The following is an 18293-nucleotide window of genomic DNA, read 5'->3' on the forward strand; positions in this document are numbered from 1 at the left end:
ATTTACCTACTTTATCTTTTGCAAGCATTTCAAGATTGAAAACTTGAGAATCCTGAAGATACTCTCCCCCTTCTTGTCTCTCAATATGTGCACACATTATTATACTAGATTACTAATGTGTGTATGCATCTGTGTGTGTGATATAAAGAAGGAAGAAAATTCTTGTTTTTGTGTCTTGGGGACATTTGGAGAAGTTTCCAATGTAGTGGATGCAATTGGCCAGTCTTTTCTCTCCCTGGTGGAAATCTTCATATGCTATAAACCTCTCTAGGAACCCCCTCACCCACTGCTTGCATTGGGGCTTGAAGAAATCAGTGTTGAAATTCAAGTTATCTTCATAGTCAATACCTCAAGATTAAGTATAAGAGGTGTTTTTCCAAAAAGATAATTTAAAATAACTATTGACTTCTTTCCTGGATGTACAGGAGAGGAATTATCAGCAAGGGCCTGAGTGTTTAAAGCTCTTTGATTTTACTGGACCTGCTCATTCATTCCCCAACTGGCTTTGTATTACATTTGAGTTACTGGTGATGACCAAGCTGAATCCAGAGACACAGGCAGGCAGGAGATTGACTGCACCTTTCCCATTGCTCTGTCCTATTAGTTTCCCTGTACATTCTAGTCCTTAAAATGTGTCAGTTCCCATGGTGAGGAGGATAACAGGTTTTTAGTATGATTATCACCAATTATGACACTAGAAAGAACAGAAATCATGCTATCTTACAAAATTCCTCTGAAACCTAAAGGATGGAGTTGCTTTCTTTATTTTCCTGGTTTGAAAGGTCAATTTGTTGCTGCTCATTACTAACTAGCCTTGGTTTACAATCACACCAGGGAGTTAACTGAGATTTACACATATTTATATTTACATTAGTTTCACTTCAAAAAGCTTTCCTTATGCATGCACCTAAATTCCTTTACTTCATTCTAAAACTACTGGAAAGGCAGAATACATTCAGTTTAACATAATTTATGTAAGATACTCCTTACAGGGAATTTTCTTGGTAGGAAAGGTCAATATTTATCATCAAGTAAGAATAAATAGAACATTGATTTGATCTTAAAATCATGTTTTCTATATACATACATGCAAACATACACACGCACCTGGCTACATACATGTGCCACACCCTCTGCTGAAGTTACCAATAGCTTTTGAGGTCAGTGAAGCATAGTGATTACAGGCTAAGCTGCGGAGTGGGTAGACCTGGGCTCAAGTCCTGCCTCTGGCTACGTGATAGTGCACAAATTACTTAACCTCCTGTACAGTATTCCCTTCTTTTAAGGAATACATACTGTATAAGTGTTAATGTGAGGATCAGATGTAATAATGTCTAATAGACCTGTGCTTCTACAACTCTAAAGTATACACAAATCATCTGGGGATCTTGTTAAATGCAGATTCAAATTCAGTAGGTTAAGAATGCTAATCAGAGACATGCAAATCAAAACCACTATGAGATATCATCTCACACCAGTTAGAATGGCAATCATTAAAAAGTCAGGAATCAACAGGTGCTGGAGAGGATGTGGAGAAATAGGAACACTTTTACACTGTTGGTGGGACTGTAAACTAGTTCAACCATTGTGGAAGTCAGTGTGGCGATTCCTCAGGGATCTAGAACTAGAAATACCATTTGACCCAGCCATCCCATTACTGGGTATATACCCAAAGGACTATAAATCATGCTGCTATAAAGACACATGCACACGTATGTTTATTGCAGCATTATTCACAATAGCAAAGACTTGGAACCAACCCAAATGTCCATCAATGATAGACTGGATTAAGAAAATGTGGCACATATACACCATGGAATACTATGCAGCCATAAAAAATGATGAGTTCATGTCCTTTGTAGGGACATGGATGAAATTGGAAACCATCATTCTCAGCAAACTATCGCAAGAACAAAAAACCAAACACCGCATATTATCACTCATAGGTGGGAATTGAACAATGAGATCACATGGACACAGGAAGGGGAATATCACACTCTGGGGACTGTTGTGGGGTGGGGGGAGGGGGGAGGGATAGCATTGGGAGATATACCTAATGCTAGATGACGAGTTAGTGGGTGCAGCGCACCAGAATGGCACATGTATACATATGTAACTAACCTGCACAATGTGCACATGTACCCTAAAACTTAAAGTATAATAATAATAAAAAAAAAAGAATGCTGCTAGTGCATAAGCAATTTTGAGTAGCAAGGCACAGGCTACGACTTCACAAAATGGAAACCAAAATTGCTATCCAATCGTCTTGCAAGTCAATTGAGAGAAGAAGGCTGAGAAAGGATTTTGTTTGGTGACCAGCGTGAGCAAGGTACAAACTTAGTTTTTCTAGTACAGAGGGAATGAAACTTTTGAAGTCACTACATAAGGAGCTACTAGACTTAATTTCCACTTTCTGCCCAGGATCAGCCAAAGACCATCTGAACCCACATGAGAGATGATAAGGCTCCAAATGTCCTGAAGCCTCTTACCTGTCATAGTCTTGGCAAATCTCCCCCACAGCTACCAAAGCTTTCAGATACTCATTGGGTTGGTAAGGGTGGATGTAGTGCAAGGAACAGCTGTTCCTAGGGTCCCCGTTTGAGGCAGTGAAATCTATAGCTACCTAAAAGAGAAAAATACAAGAAAAGGTAAATTTAAAGTGGATGCATCTCCTAAGAATTGTGATCAGTCATGAGAGAGACCTGGCCTCGGGTCAAAAACAGTAGCACATTACATACCCTGCCAATAAAGAAAGAGAATAAACTAATTTGCTTGAAAAACTAGTTATTAATTTGGTTGAGGCCATTTCTGCAGTCTTCAGTCTCCCTTCCCACCAGTGCACTCTCTTCTCTCTGTTTAATAGGAACTTGAGATTGACATAGATCAGAAAGCCCAGATGCTGTTGATCCATCTCACCAGGCAGCAAGAGTAAGGATAGAATATCTGCCCTCCAATTTCACAGTTCACTAAGAAAAGACTTCTACACTCCCTGGGCAGAACAATTCCATCTACGCGGCATAGGTAAGATCCCTTAAAACCAAATTCTGTGTTAAAGATACAGTCTTCATACCAAAGCCATTGTCATGTTTCCATGAGTGGCCAGATGCAGAGAGATGTGTTAGAGTGGTTATAACGAATTTTCTGGAAGGAGCAGCTCCCTATAAGGCATTCAATATTTTGGTTCTCATTCATGTAAGAACTCCTGCCTACAACAAAGGGGATGCCTGAATGTTATTGCATTGTGAGTGGGAAGTGGAGAAGGGAAACCTGTCTTGCCACCAACTAGTCCTTTATCCTTCAACTTCTCAAATTTCTTCTGACCCCCAGTATCATAATCGTGTAAGTAAACGTTGAGTCACTGAACACTTCTTAATAACAAAAGAAAGAACGAAAAATGCTTAAGCCGAGGGTGTTAAAATGAGAAGAAACACTTCTTCTAATTTCCAACATCACCACCATCTAAATAAAAGTTAACCCAGCAAAAATCTCTTTAAAAATGCCACTTAAGCTTCGAGGGAAGAAGGTTAAAATAAAAAGTCATATGGGAAGAAAGAAATGTTTATGTTGCATAATTCCATTTCCTTCTGGGGTAGAGTAGAATACATTCATTGGCTTACTATTCCCGAAAGGCTCTATTTTTTCATATGATCTTGGGAATCATAATGGGAAATGTTATTTGTGTTATATTTGGTAAATTTCATTACAACAAATAACTGGAATGCACCATTGGTTCTAGGAAGGTGGAACATTATTTCTGAAAGGGTAGAGAACACATGCCATGTGTGTGTTTGTGTTTCTTAAGGTATAAGTTGATGGGGAAAAAAATGTTAGTCACATCTGATATTGTACCCTGCAATCAAATCAAAGTGACTAGGAAAGAAAAGCAATAGGCTAACATTAATTCATTTATAGGCTTTTTTCTTTTCTTTCATGAAATTACGTGTTCATCTCTGTTATTTTTTTCTTTTTCTTCCTTGCCTCTCCACAGAACTATGTCAAAAATAAACTTAGGTAGGATTCAAACTCTGTTTTCGGAATACCCAGATTTCTTAAAATCAGGGGATGCCTACTGATAAATGCTAGTACTAAGAGTATGTTAAAAAAAAGAGGTTATCTGAAGAAAAATTGCAGTTCTTCCCTGAACCTTAGATTCCCTTACTTTGGATAACAAAGGAAAGAAGAGAGAAATAATCTCTGTGTCAGGCACTGTGCTAACTGTGTGTGACACAGAGGGCATGATATTACTTCATTTATATGCATGATATTACTCCATTTTCATGTGACATAGGGTAAGAAGGCTTGGAGTTGGGTTTAAATCCAAGTCTATATGGTTCCTTTCTACCTTTTTCCATTACGCCATCATACATCCAGGAGAACATGTATGTCTATGACCAAAACACCAGGACTTCTCATGGGTATAATTATTCCAATAAAAAATGGAGGAGATTTGGCCTGGAGGTACGGAGACTTGCTAGGAGGCAACCATGGCAATTTGGGGAAGAATTGCCTTGAATAAACTCTTCGTGACCAAAATGGGTGTAAAAGTTAAGAAAAGGAAAACTGAAATGTGTGTGTATGTATGTTTGTACACACAATAGTGAGATGATTGTTACTGAGGATGACTGGAGGTAACCTAGGGAGACCAATAAAGTCCAGTGTCTTCTGGGACAGGTTTATCCTGAAGGTGAGAGCCAACCCACCAGAAAAAAAAAAAAAGGAAGACCATAGGTGAGGCCCTTTTAATCAAGGACTACGATGAAAAGCTGGTGGGAGAGAGGAACCTACATGCATTTTCTGAACAAGAAGGAGGTGAAGAGCACCTCAGGATCCATCAATGAGGCCTCAACAAGATAGAGATCCAAACTCATGCAGATAATTCCAGGAAAATTTCTGAGAGGCGCACTCCAGAGATGTTTGAGAGACAATGTTTGAGAAAATCATATCTTTGGGGCCCTCCTGGGTTTACCAAGCTCAACTCACATACACCATTCTCAGCCTTTTACTCCTAATGGGACATGTTTAAGGGATAATGGCACCTTGCACAGGTGTACATAGTGTTTAAAAGGTAAAAGTAATGCTGGGAAGGCCAGATGTAAAGCCACCCCTTTCTCTTCCACTGAGGAAAGCATGTTAGTACTCCAGGGAATTCTAGAGAGTGTGAAGATGTTGTTATGGAGATTACCTTGATTCTGCTTTAATTTATCTAAAAAGTGAATCATTGGCAGGTGTTGCTACTTTATTATTAATAACAAACACCTTGTGGCCCACCTCACTTCTATTCATGATGCCTTCCATCAGGGGTCACCACCTCCTTACCTCTGAAGGCATCATGCTTCTGCCTCTTGATACTAAAGCTAACAATCTGTCCCATGTGCTGGTTGCCTGACTGAAACTTCTGAAGTGTTAAGGGTGTTCTGTGATGACAAAAACATGCTGGTGTCTTGATATAAAACTAGACAATGAAATCGGGTTATATAGGCCAGAAGAAAAAAATCCATAAAGAAAAATGGCTGCTCAAGAAACATTCCTAGGCATTGGCAAAATTCTCCTAGCATGCAGGCACCTAGTGGCAGCATCTGAGCCAGAGTATATCACCTGGATGAATATGTTATATCTAGATAAGTGTGTGTAATGTCTGGACAAGCATACATAGATTGTGGCAACAATATATTTTAAAATAATAGAAAAAAAAAACATATCAGAGCTGGAGATGGGGTGAGGCAAAAAGAAGTGCCTAGTTTGTAAAACCCAAGGAGGCACTCACTCTCAGCAGACCCTATACTTGCAAAATCCGCAGAGTGAGAATCTCCTTAAATTTTGCACCCCAGGTACGTCTCTTGCTTTACCTCCAATACTGACCCTACTATGTCATTTTCATTCCTATCAACTCTTCATTGTCAGGCTTGGAATAATTTTCTTATGCTTAACTAGGGTGGGGCAAAGATAATGGTGAGAAGGAAAGAGTGATTGAAGAAAGTAAGGATAGAAAATGAATAGGATTTTGTGACCACTTGAATGCGGAGTTGGATGTCAGTTAGGGAAAGGGAATGGCCAGGTTTTGAGGGGACAGAAGAGAATAATATATTTTGAAGATAATGAAACAAGGTACAGGCTAATGCTAGAAGGTTAGTATTGGGCTGCCTGTTCTTGGTGCTACTATTTAAACATTCAAACATGCCTGGTGGAAATTTTACTATTTCTTTTCAGTCAGGCCTCTAGGGTTTCCACTTTTCCCATGGCAATGGCCCCTACGTCTATGACAACGAGAGAGGCCACTTCATCTCAGGAGATTCTCATATAGACCTAGGGGAGGGTATGAACTTAAAAATTAACTGATGAAAAAGGAAATAGGCTTATGATTCTTACCATATAGCCCATTTTATACTTCTCATGGTTTAATAAAAAAAATTTTATCATGTGACTAGACAGCAATGGACAGTCTTAAGTAAGAGTCAGCTAAAATATTTTCGTTTTTATTTTCTGGAAAGTAGTGGTTCCTAAAACCTCATTTATGAAGCTGGAGATAAAATATCTATCTTCAGGGGGTGGTCTTCCACCAAGAATTCTCTGTGCTCTTTAAAGTTAGCATTAGTAGAAAGAGAGCAGAGTGAAAGGTTAGGTTTGTTTTAGAAAGCAACAGGGAGGCAGTGAAAGATGGGATTAAGTTGAGAAATAAAAGCAAGAAAATGACTGAAAAATGTCAGTGTGTGGAGGTGGCTACTGATGCCTGGTTTTCTGAAAACCGGTGAGCTTGCAGAGCCACCACGTTTTCATTTCCTGATAGGAAGCATTTATGGAAACCTGTGGTTCTGGTATGTGCTCCAATCTTCTCTGCAGGCAGCACAAGAACAGGTGCCCAGTGCTTTTTCCTTCTGGCCAGGAAGCCACTGCTCATTATTAAGCAGAACTGTGGAGCAGCTTTGCAAACCTTGTAAAGTAAGAATGCAAAATGCTCCCTCCATGACACCAAGTCCCCAGTGTGTGGAGCTGTTCCTGGGAAAAGGCTGGTTGCAAATGATGAGCATCTTTCTTTGGGCATTTTTAGATTCTTACATGAAACAACCCCGCTCCTCAGATCCCTTCCCTTCATCTGCCAAACAGGTCATTTGTGAACCTTCTCAACGTTTTCTAAGGGAAGCTGCTGTGTAACAACCTCTGGTTAGTTGTACCTGCAGTCTACCTTTGGGACCACATTCTTGGGGAGCTTTCTTTCTTTTCTTTTTAAATAGCTGTGTACAATTTGGACCTATACAATGAACCTTGTAGGTGGACATACTGTTTGGTCTGGACCATTTCTTAAATAATGTCACATTTTTATTCTTTTCTATTTTCAGAAAACTTTCTAAGAGGGCAGTTAAATAGGAAAATAGGGAAAGTCACCTAAACTTACTTGGTTCATTTTCTGGAAATGGCAAAGCATTTGCCTCTTTAACCCATTGTACCCTGGCTTTGCATAGAAATTCAGTAAGCAGGGCTCACTAAGCAGTAAGCAGACTCGAAGGTCGACACCAGAGTAGATCAGTGTTCAATCTGGGATGTAAAATAAAGATTTAAAAATGTAAACTGGGCCACAGTGTGGACATAGGATGCCCTAAATGTTTTAGGGTTAGAAAAGATTTCCTGAGACTGGGTGTGGTGGCTCACACTTATAATCCCAGTGCTTTGGGAGGCTGAGATGAAAGGATAACTTGAGGCCAGGAGTTTGAGACCAGCCTGGGCAACACAGCTGGACCCTGTCTCTACAAAAATTTGTTTTAAAAAGTAGCCAGTGTGGTAGCACATGCTTGTAGTCCCAGCTACTCAGGAGGCTGAGGCAAGAGCATCACTTGAGCTCAGGAGTTTAAGGTTACAGTGAGCTTCCAGTGTGCTACTGCACTGCACTCTGGGAAACAGAGTGAGACCCTGTTTCAAAAAACAAAAAATAAAAAAAAAAAAAAAGAAGAAAGGAAGAAAGAAAGAAAGAAAGAGAGAAAGAAAGAAAGAAAAAGATTTCCTGAGAGAACCTTTAATGAGTGATCTAAATTTTTAGGTTTGAAGGTCAGTCTGGGAGAAGTTGCATTCAGCAGCTTATTATATTACTAAAATATAAACTATAGTCAGAGGTAAGAGAAAGCAATATTATCTTCAATTTTTAAAAATGACACAAAAGAAATGTCCGTTTAAAATTAATAAGAAAAAAATATCACTCACCATGCCACTAGGCTGGTAAGTCGTATTTTATTTTTCTTTCCTCTCTAGGTATTTTATATATATATATATAGTTGTAATCATAGAGTAACTCTGCTTTACATTTTTGTAACACTATGTCATAAACATGACCTCATGTTATTATCTAAACCTTAGAATTATAATTTAAATAGGCTTTATCATAGTCAATACTAAATACTATGATACTAAATATCATAGTATTTAAAGGAATACTGTAATTTACATAGCCATTACCTTATTGTTAGACATTTAGGTTGCTGACAGAGTGCCTGTGTAAAAATCTGTGTTACAATGAACATTTTTGAGCATATGAAAAAGCAATAACCTTCCAAAAAAACCTTTGATTTTTCTACCATTTTTTCTTTTCAAATACCTTACGGCATCTGTCTGTTTTGTGTTATCTATAACTTTGTATTTTGTGTGTGAAATTCTAGTATCTGGTTTTATTTTTAGCTGCTCTACCATGTGCCAAACCCAATCTCTCACGCTGTGGTCTGTTTCACCTGCACCCACCTCCTCAAAGACTGCAATACTAGTTGCTCTAGAGTTCTTATGACTCAAGGATTCATGTGAGGTACAAGGATTGTCTTCAGGAGTTCCCTTGACCTCCCCAAATTGCATGCAAAACTGGATGTGTGCACTTCCCAGTAAGAGGCTATAGATCATGTATCAAATTCTCAAGTGTTCATGTGACCAAAAAAGAATAAGAATCATTGACTGTCTAGGGCTCTTTTTAGCATCATTTATCTCTTTCCTTCCACTGGGCTGTTACCTCTGCTTATAGTCCGATTCGAGCTTAAAATCTCTTCTCTTTTAATCTTTAAATTGCCATCCTCCTTGTACCTCTTGCCTTCCCTTCACTGTTAACTTTCTTTTTTTTTTTTTTTTTTTTTTTTTTTGAGACGGAGTCTCGCTCTGTCACCCAGGCTGGACTGCAGTGGCGCGATCTCGGCTCACTGCAAGCTCCGCCTCCCGGGTTCACGCCATTCTCCTGCCTCAGCCTCCCGCGTAGCTGGGACTACAGGCGCCCGCCACTACGCCCGGCTAACTTTTTGTATTTTTAGTAGAGACGGGGTTTCACCTTGGTCTCGATCTCCTGACCTCGTGATCCGCCCGCCTCGGCCTCCCAAAGTGCTGGGATTACAGGCGTGAGCCACCGCGCCCGGCCCACTGTTAACTTTCTTGAATGAATACTTATACCTGCTGTGTTCACTTCCTTACCTTCTGTTTACACTCTAACTCCTGGGTCTCACCTATCTCGTTATGCTGAAGTTGCTCTTTTGAAGATGATATACACCTACCTACTCATCATGTTCTTCACCCTCTGACTTCTCTTTCCATGCAAGATTGTTGCCCTTGATCTTAACCTTAGCTTTTTCCTCCTGGGCATCTGAGTTACTGCCTCCCCTTGGGCCTTCTTCTCCTCTGGCATTTCTTCCCTTAACTCTTTGCCCGTCTTTCCTCTGCTGCCAGATAGAGGTCCTCTACAATTTCTTGTCATCAGGCCCCTTTTCCTTCTATATTCTTCTCTTGGGACATCTCATCCACAGCCACATACATGTAGCTCCTGACTCTCCCCTGAAACCTAGGTCCATATTTATAAGTACCATCTCCACTGGGATACCTGAAAGTACCTCCAACGTGTCCAAAGCCAAATTCATCATCTTGCCTACAGCTGCTGTTGCCTCGCATATTTCCCTGACCAGGTCCACTATGCTCTGTCAGTCAGGCACAAAAGCTTCGATTGCTTTCAGTCTTCTCATTGTATTCTAGGCAGAGGCTTAGTGCTTCTCTTTCCACAGTACCTCTCCTGCTGCTGCCACCCTTGTTTAGCTTCTTTTTACCTGGTACCAGGCCTGTGGCAGTGGGCTTCCATCTCTGCTTGCTTCATCTCTCATTTCCCCAACACCACCATCAAACACCCAGGTTTACTTGTCGAAAGCATGTGCCTGTTGCTTCAAGGCCCTCGTCAATATCCTTTTGAACATGCATTATCCACCAAATTACCTCAAAATTCAAAGCCCTTCAAGTTCTGACCCCAAACTGCTTCCCCAATACTCCCCTAAATACATCCTGTTTATTCATTTTCCTAATTAAGGTTTTAGTATTTATAATTAGAATATAGTGGTGCATAAATACTTAAGTTTATGGGGGATGCTTTTTAAAGCAAAACCCCAATATCATGTTTATTTATCCAATTTGTTCTTTTTTCTAAATCTAACCTCCCTTTGAAGGTTTAGGGTTCAATTATTACAATTCAGCAAAAGTATTTTGAGCAGCTTAGCAGCTGAGGAGAAAGATGCCCCCATCTTTAACACTCTTAAAATTGAACCAGAAGCACCAGCATCTATGGAAGATACAAAGGCTTTCTCCTAGCCCCTGCTTATATTTTGTATTGGTCAGAGCCACTACACGAAACAAAAAGTCCACTCAAAAGGTGATTGAGGAAGTTTAATAAAGGGACAATTCACGAACATGTGGAAAAGGTTAATGGAAACTGACCAGAAAGAGTGGGAGGGAGCAGTTACTAGAATTCAGTAAGAGGAGTATCTTCAGGACAGGGCACCTGACAGGAACTGTGACCTCCTGTCAGGAAGAAGGTTGCTGCCAAACCACAGCCTAGCAGGCAGGCAGCTAGAGAAATAAATATTTCAAGTTCTCTCGCCTCCTATTGTTTGATCTCTGATGGGTGCCTCTCGTTGGTCAAATCCAACCAAAAGCTAAGAGCTGGAGAGCTTGGGTGGTGCATCCAAGGAGGCTTGCTTCCTGGGGCACAGAAGGGAGAGTGGAGAAGGATGGAAAGTGGCTCTAGGGGAGGAAATGGAGAACATCCAGAACTTTATGTCACCTCTGGTGCTTGAAGGCCTTTCTCCAGGGAGACAAAAATTTGTGTTGGCTAAAGCTCCCTGGTTGCTCAGGAGCCAAGGGTCACATAATGTGCCAATGGGGGTTTTTGCCTCTGAAAGCCTCTGAGGTATAATTACTGCAATGAAACATCCCTTTTCTCTCTCTCCTCTGCCCATCTCCATGCCAGGAAACCTTCCTCTCTTCACTTCTCATCTCTCTGCCACTTCCTTTTCATGTTGCCAGATGGTTTCAGTAAAATAACCAGGCAGATAATAAACACTTACAGACCAAATTAAATAAGACACGATACTTTTTCTTAACGATTTGCATTACAGCTTATAATTTAAATTAAGTTGCACCACTTGAGCAATAAAACATTTATAATGAGAAAGCTGACTTAATTTTGGAAGAAAATGACATAGAAGTGACTGGTATGTTTCCTTTAGTAGAACACTGGGAATAGAATACCTAGCAATTCTCTTCTGAGTCCCCAACCTGAAACCCTACAGGAGGAAGGGCTTCGGGGAGGAACTATTGTTGGCTGCCCCCTTCTCCTCAGCATTCATCTGTACATTCTCATCTTCTCATTCCTTGCTCCAGACTGCTCTCCTCACTCACACCTCCCACAGGTCTATCAGTTGACACTGGAGGGCATGGGGAGCTGCAACTGGGGTGTTGTTGGTGACAAACACTGAAGTGGTACTCTCAGTGGGGGAAGGTCAGCAGACTGAGAAAGGAGGGGAGAACAAGGCAGGGCACAGGGATATCTGAAAGTCAGGATGTGGAGCTGGGAACCCTTTAGGTTGGGGTTCAGCACCTAATTTTTGTTGGGGCTGATTCTTTGCAGCACAATTTGAAGGGCAGAGCAAGCCCCTGAAGGTTGAATACAGAGTTGTTCAAGAGCATGGGATCTACAAAATCTAAACCAGACTGAAATCAATAGAGCTTTCCCTTGAAAAGCTATAAATAGTTTCCTTAGGCAAGTTTTTGCCTAAGATCTTGGGAAACTATTTCCAGTAGCTCTCCTTTATGACATTACTTGCTTCCATACTTCCATATGGGTATGCTCAGAGCAGCAATGAGCCCACAGGACAGCTAGAGTTAGATGTGTATCCTCAGCGAACATGCTTGCTACCTTCTGTATGTGACAGTGTGAATGTAGGAAGGCTTGCTGGCTGTGCATTAGAGAATCTTAGACTTTAAAGAGGTGACCAAACTCTAAAATTTGCTCCTGTAAGTGTTCAGAAATAAATGCACAATACCCCAAGTTTAGGAAGGACATAGGTAGACCTCCCTGAGATTAGGACAGAGGATACTTCCCTAGCTAAGAAGAAGCTAGTTTAGTAAATGACCATTTATCTCATCCCTTTGAGACTCCTTTTAGTCCTTTGAGCACCATCTTCCCTGGCTCCAGGAATATATTGGTCCTGTCTACTCTCTTGGGCCCAAAGCTTGACTAAAAATTGAAACCCATTTTCTTTCCTTTTTTCAAATGACTGAGCCAGTCAGGGAGCTGAACAGGGCTGAGCTTCATTAGTACATTTCTGTAAGATGAGAAATAAATGCTGTACAAGTTACATCTCTCTTGTTTACGTCCACATTGCTTTCCAAAGGGTTCTAGCACATCTGTCTTTTGCCATCTGGGGATTCTTTTTCTGGAAGTCACATCTGACCAAACCTAGGAGGATTTTGAACATTAAGTCAGTGAAAGTCAGTTGTTCCAGTGCAGATGGACTTACAACCTTGACCTACCTAGGCACTTTAAAAAGACTCAGCCTACCCAGTCAAATATACATCAGGGGTGTGTAAATCCCAAGGGCACACAAATTACATACAGGGGATGATCCTTGATCCATTCACTGAGTATAGACACCCACTGTACTTCTCAACCTTGACCTCGGCCTGGTTCTCCGATCTTTGGAATTCATCTTTTCATTGCCTAATGAACTGTTTGTATGGCTTACTCTTGGTCCCGACTACTGGGTATGACATTGGTGCTGTGGTCTAGTCACATGAACACAACCATGGCATCTGCCTTGGCTCAGTGGAACTTACTTGCATGGCTTACTTCCTTTCAATTTTTCTCACCAAGTGATGGAATCTGACAGGCTACACTGCTTCATGCCTCACATAGTTACTGAAGAAATGGGAAGCGTTAGGAGGATTTCCTAGACCACCTGATGTTGAGTGGCATAAATTTCCTGATATGATGCTGAAAACCATACTTATTAAAGAAAACAGAAGTGTGAACACATTTCAAAAACATGATACCATACGCTTCAACAATGAGACTTGAACAAAGCTGCCTGAAGGTTTTAATAAGCTTTTGTCTCCTTATCCCCCAAACCCAGTGCCACCCCTCATCTCTTGATTCCTGAATAAGAATCAAGGAATCAACATGAAAACAACTTACTGTAAACTGGATTTGGCAGCCACCCATGATGTAGTCCAAGAAAGAATGCATCTTGTGAATCTGCATAGGAGGGGAGAGGAAACTGGGTTAATAACAGCACAGTCTATTTCCTGATATATTGGAGGCCTAAAGGTTGGTGACTGATAAGCTGCTAAACCAGAGGAAAGGGCAGACAGACATCATTGAAAAAAGATGGGTCAGTTAAGTTTGTTCTGTTAAAGGAGAGAAGGAAAGCAATATCAATACAGATGGGCCTATGAATGCTGCCAATATCCATCCATTGCTCCCCTCTATTATGGTTTATGCAAATTTTAATCAGCTTATGCCTCTGAAGTGAGACTAAAACTATATTTTCAAGTGTCACTACTGTTTTGAAATCAATGATGTCTCACACTTGACTTCAGTCTTGCCTCCCTGTGTCTAAGTCCCAGTCCTGGTGACATTCTTAATATGCAGGTAATTTAGATAGGCAGTTTTAAAATACCATTAGCTGAGAAGGTAATTTACTGACAATTTCCAGTTAGTTAAATGCTTCCCCTGCCATGAACAGCAATGACTAACATTTATTGGGCATTACTGAATGACAGGTACTTAACATCTTTTACCTCATTTAATTCTCAGAACAATCCTATGAAGGTGGTACAACTATTATTATTGTATCCTGTTTATAGATGAGGAAATTAAGGTCAAGATCACAATGCTAATAAATGGTAGAGTTGAGACTCAAATGATGCAAGTCTGGGTTACATACTCTATCCTTTTGACCTCTATGCTGGAAGTCAGTATGGTTGTTGTGTTATGCCAGCTGCCTTAAGGTACTCTGTGTTCTCAAGTACCTTAGGGATTTCTGGTCTTAATTTACATTTCTTTGTGATTTTGCTGCTTGGCTTGGCTCTTGGTGATATTCATGTATTCGTTTATTCAACAATTATTTATTGAATACTCACTATGCACTAGATTCTAGGACTACAGTGATTAGAAAAACACATACAGTACTTACAGTCTGGATCCTTCTACCTGGACAGCCAGTAACTGTAATTTTTGACTGTCACTTCTCGGATTCCATCTAATGCTCAGGAAGCTTCTTAGAGACTGACCCAAAAAATCAGTGTTGGTCTCTCTAGATACCACTTCCAGGTGGCACACATCTATTGGCATACTTTTCTTAGAATTGATGTTCACTTGGCCTCTAAATAGTGCTTACTTTTGGTGTCCTGATGGTAATACTTTGCCTGATAGCTGGGACACTGTGCTACTGTGTCTGCATATCAAAGAAATAAGAACTTGAAAGTGAGCAAAATAACAGTGCTTCTGAGCACTGAACTCTAAGAGCAACTCATGGAAGAAAAAAAATTGTGTGTACACAGTCACCTTAAGGAGAAAGATAACCATTGAATCTAGATCTTTTCTCCTGCTTCTTTGAGCACAAGGATAGTCACATAACTGTTTAGAATGTACCCAGGATTTGATTTGTACAGTTATGATAAGATGCCTGACATGGAGACAGATGTCTGTATCTGTAAGAAGAGTTTATTGCTCACAGTTCTTCAAAGGATAGGAGGCATGTTATGCCACACAGGAAGGTCACATGGGGAAGCACCAGGATAGGTCAGGAAGTAAAAGCAATGAAGGGAAAGCATGCGCAAACCATTTACTGTGTGGTTTTTTTTTTTTCATAGGAAGGAGTGGGCGAGGCAGGATAAGCAGCTAAGCAGGCCTAGGATTGGATAGTTTGAATGATTTCAGCAGGTTTTGAAATCTATCAAAACCATGTGAGTGGTTTCTAGTTATGTGAGACCTGACCCTAGGGGCATATAAGGTGGGAGAACATTGGCTTGGTGTGTGAGAGTTTGGTAAGGGAGGTGATTGGGGGTTTGAACTAAAAAATGATTGGTTTGTATATCAAAGGCATGCTAAAAGGCAGGTTGTTTGCTGTCTGTAGGAATTAGCTAACATTGGGAGAGTAGTCCCTCTTAGGTTCATAAGGCCCAAAGTTGTCAAAGCATCAAAAAATATTGAAAAAAAAAGATTAATACAATGGCCAGTCATAAGACATTATCCCCTAGTCCCAGCAATTGGTGTAAAGGGTAGGGATATGACCCAAAGCAGACCGATTACTCTTTTCCTTCACTATCTTGTTATGTAAGGATATGATCCTGTATATATACATATTAGGTTCCTTCTAATATATTAGGAAACATATATCTATGTATGTATACACACACATAAACACACACATACACACACGTATACATATATACAATCATGTGTCATTTAATGATGGAAATAGATTCGGAGAAATACACTGTTAGGTGATTTTATCATTGCGTGAACATCATACAGTATACTTACACAAACCTAGATGGTATATCCCACTATACACCTAGGCTATGTGGTATAGCCTATTGTTCCTAGGCCACAAGCCTGTACATCATGTTATTGTACTGAATATTGTAAGCAACTGTAACACAACTGTAGGTCTTTGTGTATCTAAACATATCTAAACATAAAAAGGCACAGTAAAAATATGGTATAAAATATAATAAATGGCACACCTGTATAGAGAAGTTACCATGAATGGAGCCTGCAGGACTAGAAGTTGCTCTGAGTGAGTCAGTGAGTGAGAGGTGAGTGAATGTGAAGGCCTAGACTATTACTATACACTGCTGTAGACCTTATAAACACTTAAGCTACACTGAATTTATTTAAAAATAAAGTAATTGCATTACAATGGCTATGAGTCGCTAGGTGATAGGAATTTTTCACCTCCATTATAATCTTATGGGAGTACTGTCATATCGGTGGTCCATCATTGACAAAATGTTATTATGCAGAGCATGACTGTATATATACATAAATACATGTATGTACAACTGCTCCTGGACTTACAGTGGGGTTACATGCTAATAAGCCCTTCATAAGGTCAAAAAATTATAAGTTGAGTCATCGTAAATTGGGGACCATCTGTGTGTGTGTATACACACACATACATATATGTATAGGTGTATCTTCTTTTATTGTACCTCACTTTATTGAACTTTATATTTTTTACAGATTGAAGGTTTCTGACAACATTGCATTGAGCAATACTATTGGTGCCATTTTCTCAACAGTATGTGCTCGCTTTGTGTCTGTCACATTTTGGTAATTGTAATATTTCCAACTTTTTCATTATTATTATATCTATTATGGTGATCGGTGATCAGTTATCTTTGATGTTACTGTTGTAATTATTTTGGGGTGCTATGAACCAAGCCCACATAAGATGGTGAACTTAATTGATAAGTGTTGTGTGTGTTCTCACTGCTCCACCAACTGGCCATTCCTTCATGTCTCTCCCTCTCCTTGGGTCTCCCTATCCCCTGAGACACTACTCTATTGAAATGAGGCCAGTTAGTAACCCTACAATGGCCTCTAAGTGTTCAAGTGAAAGGAAGAGTCATGCATCTCTTACTTAAAATTAAAAGCTAGAAATGATTAAACTTAGTGAGGAAGGCATGTCAGTAGCTGAGGTAGGCCAAAAGTTAGGCCTCTTGCACCAAACAGCCAAGTTGTGAATGCAAAGTAAAAGTTCTTGAAATTAAAACAGTGAATATACAAATGATAAGGAAGTGAAATAGGCTTACTGCTTATGTGAAGAAAGTTTTAGTGGTTTAGATAAAAGATCAAACCAGATACATCATTCCCTTAAGCTAAAACCTAATCTAGAGCAAAGCCCTAACTCACTTCAATTCTGTGAAGGCTGAGAGAGGTGAGGAAGATGCAGAAGAAAAGTTTGAAGCTAGCAGAGGAGGTTGGTTCATGAGGTTTAAGGAAAGAAACTGTCTCTGTAACATAAAAGTGTAAGGTAAAGCAGCAAATGCTGATGGAAAAGCTGCCACAATTTATCCAGAAGATCCAGCTAAAATCATTTGATGAAGGTTACTACACTAAACAACAGATTTTCATTGTAGAACAAGGAAGAAGAAGATGCCATCAGGACTTTCCTGGCTAGAGAGGAGAAGTCACTGCCTGGCTTCAAATCTTCAAAGGGCAGGCTTACTTTCTTATTAGGGGCCATTGCAGCTGGTGACTTTAAGTGGAAGCCAATGTTCATTTACCATTTCAAAAATTCTAGCACTCTTAGCAATTATGCTATATCTACTCTGCCCATGCTCTACAAATGGAACAGCAAAGCCTGGATGGCATCACATCTGTTTACAGCATGATTTACTGAATATTTCGAGTCTACTCAGAAAAAAAGATTCCTTTCAAAATGTTACAGTTCATTGACAATAGACCTAGTCACCCAAAAGCTCTGATGGAGATGTGCAAGGGGTTTTATCGTTGTTTTCATGACTGCTAACACAATATCCTATTCTGCACCCCATGAATCTAGGGGTAATTTCAACTTTCAAGTCTTCTTATTTAAGAAATACATTTCATAGGGTTATAACTATCATTACGGTAGTTTTTCTGATAGATCTCAGAAAAATTGAAAACTTTCTGGAAAAGATTCATGATTCTAGATGCCATTAAGAACATTCATGAGTCATGGGAGGAGGTTGAAATATCAACACTAATAGGAGTTTGGAAGAAGTAGATTTTAACCCTCTAGGATGACCTTGAGGAGTTCAAAACTTCAGTGATGGAACAAACTGGAGATGTGGTAGAAATAGCAAGGGAACTGGAATTATAAGTGGAGCCTGAAGATGTGGCTGAATTGCTACAACTGATAAAACTTGAATGGATGAGGAGTTACTTCTCATGGATAAACAAAGAAAGTGGTTTCTTGAATCTGCTCCTGGTGAAGATGCTGTGAACACTGTTGAAATGACAAGAAATA

The 18293-nt window shown here is 39.9% G+C and overlaps 2 protein-coding genes across 7 annotated transcripts in view; one reads left to right on the forward strand and one right to left on the reverse strand.

Annotated features, from left to right (window-relative positions):
• Positions 1-18293, forward strand: part of LOC101152959 (bcl-2-like protein 12) — a 465085-nt gene that overhangs the window by 35953 nt on the left and 410839 nt on the right. Inside the window, exon 3 of one of the 2 annotated variants that reach the window (XM_063704194.1) lies at positions 2864-3009. The exons of the other annotated variant lie outside the window; for it this stretch is intronic. The gene's annotated coding sequence lies outside the window, so the exon portion shown is untranslated. Of the gene's footprint in view, positions 1-2863; positions 3010-18293 lie in introns of those variants that run through there. 2 annotated transcript variants of the gene reach the window in all.
• CPNE4 (copine 4) overlaps positions 1-18293 on the reverse strand; it is a 747750-nt gene that overhangs the window by 28851 nt on the left and 700606 nt on the right. For all 5 annotated transcript variants that reach the window (XM_055383286.2, XM_004036316.5, XM_055383287.2 and 2 more), the window contains 2 exons: positions 13469-13528; positions 2490-2623 (listed from right to left, as the gene is read on the reverse strand). In XM_055383286.2, the coding sequence (XP_055239261.2) occupies positions 2490-2623; positions 13469-13528 (194 nt within the window). The remainder of the gene's footprint in view (positions 1-2489; positions 2624-13468; positions 13529-18293) is intronic.

The sequence above is a fragment of the Gorilla gorilla genome, chromosome 2, assembly GCF_029281585.2.
Source record: "Gorilla gorilla gorilla isolate KB3781 chromosome 2, NHGRI_mGorGor1-v2.1_pri, whole genome shotgun sequence".
Classification (NCBI taxonomy): Eukaryota; Metazoa; Chordata; class Mammalia; order Primates; family Hominidae; genus Gorilla; species Gorilla gorilla.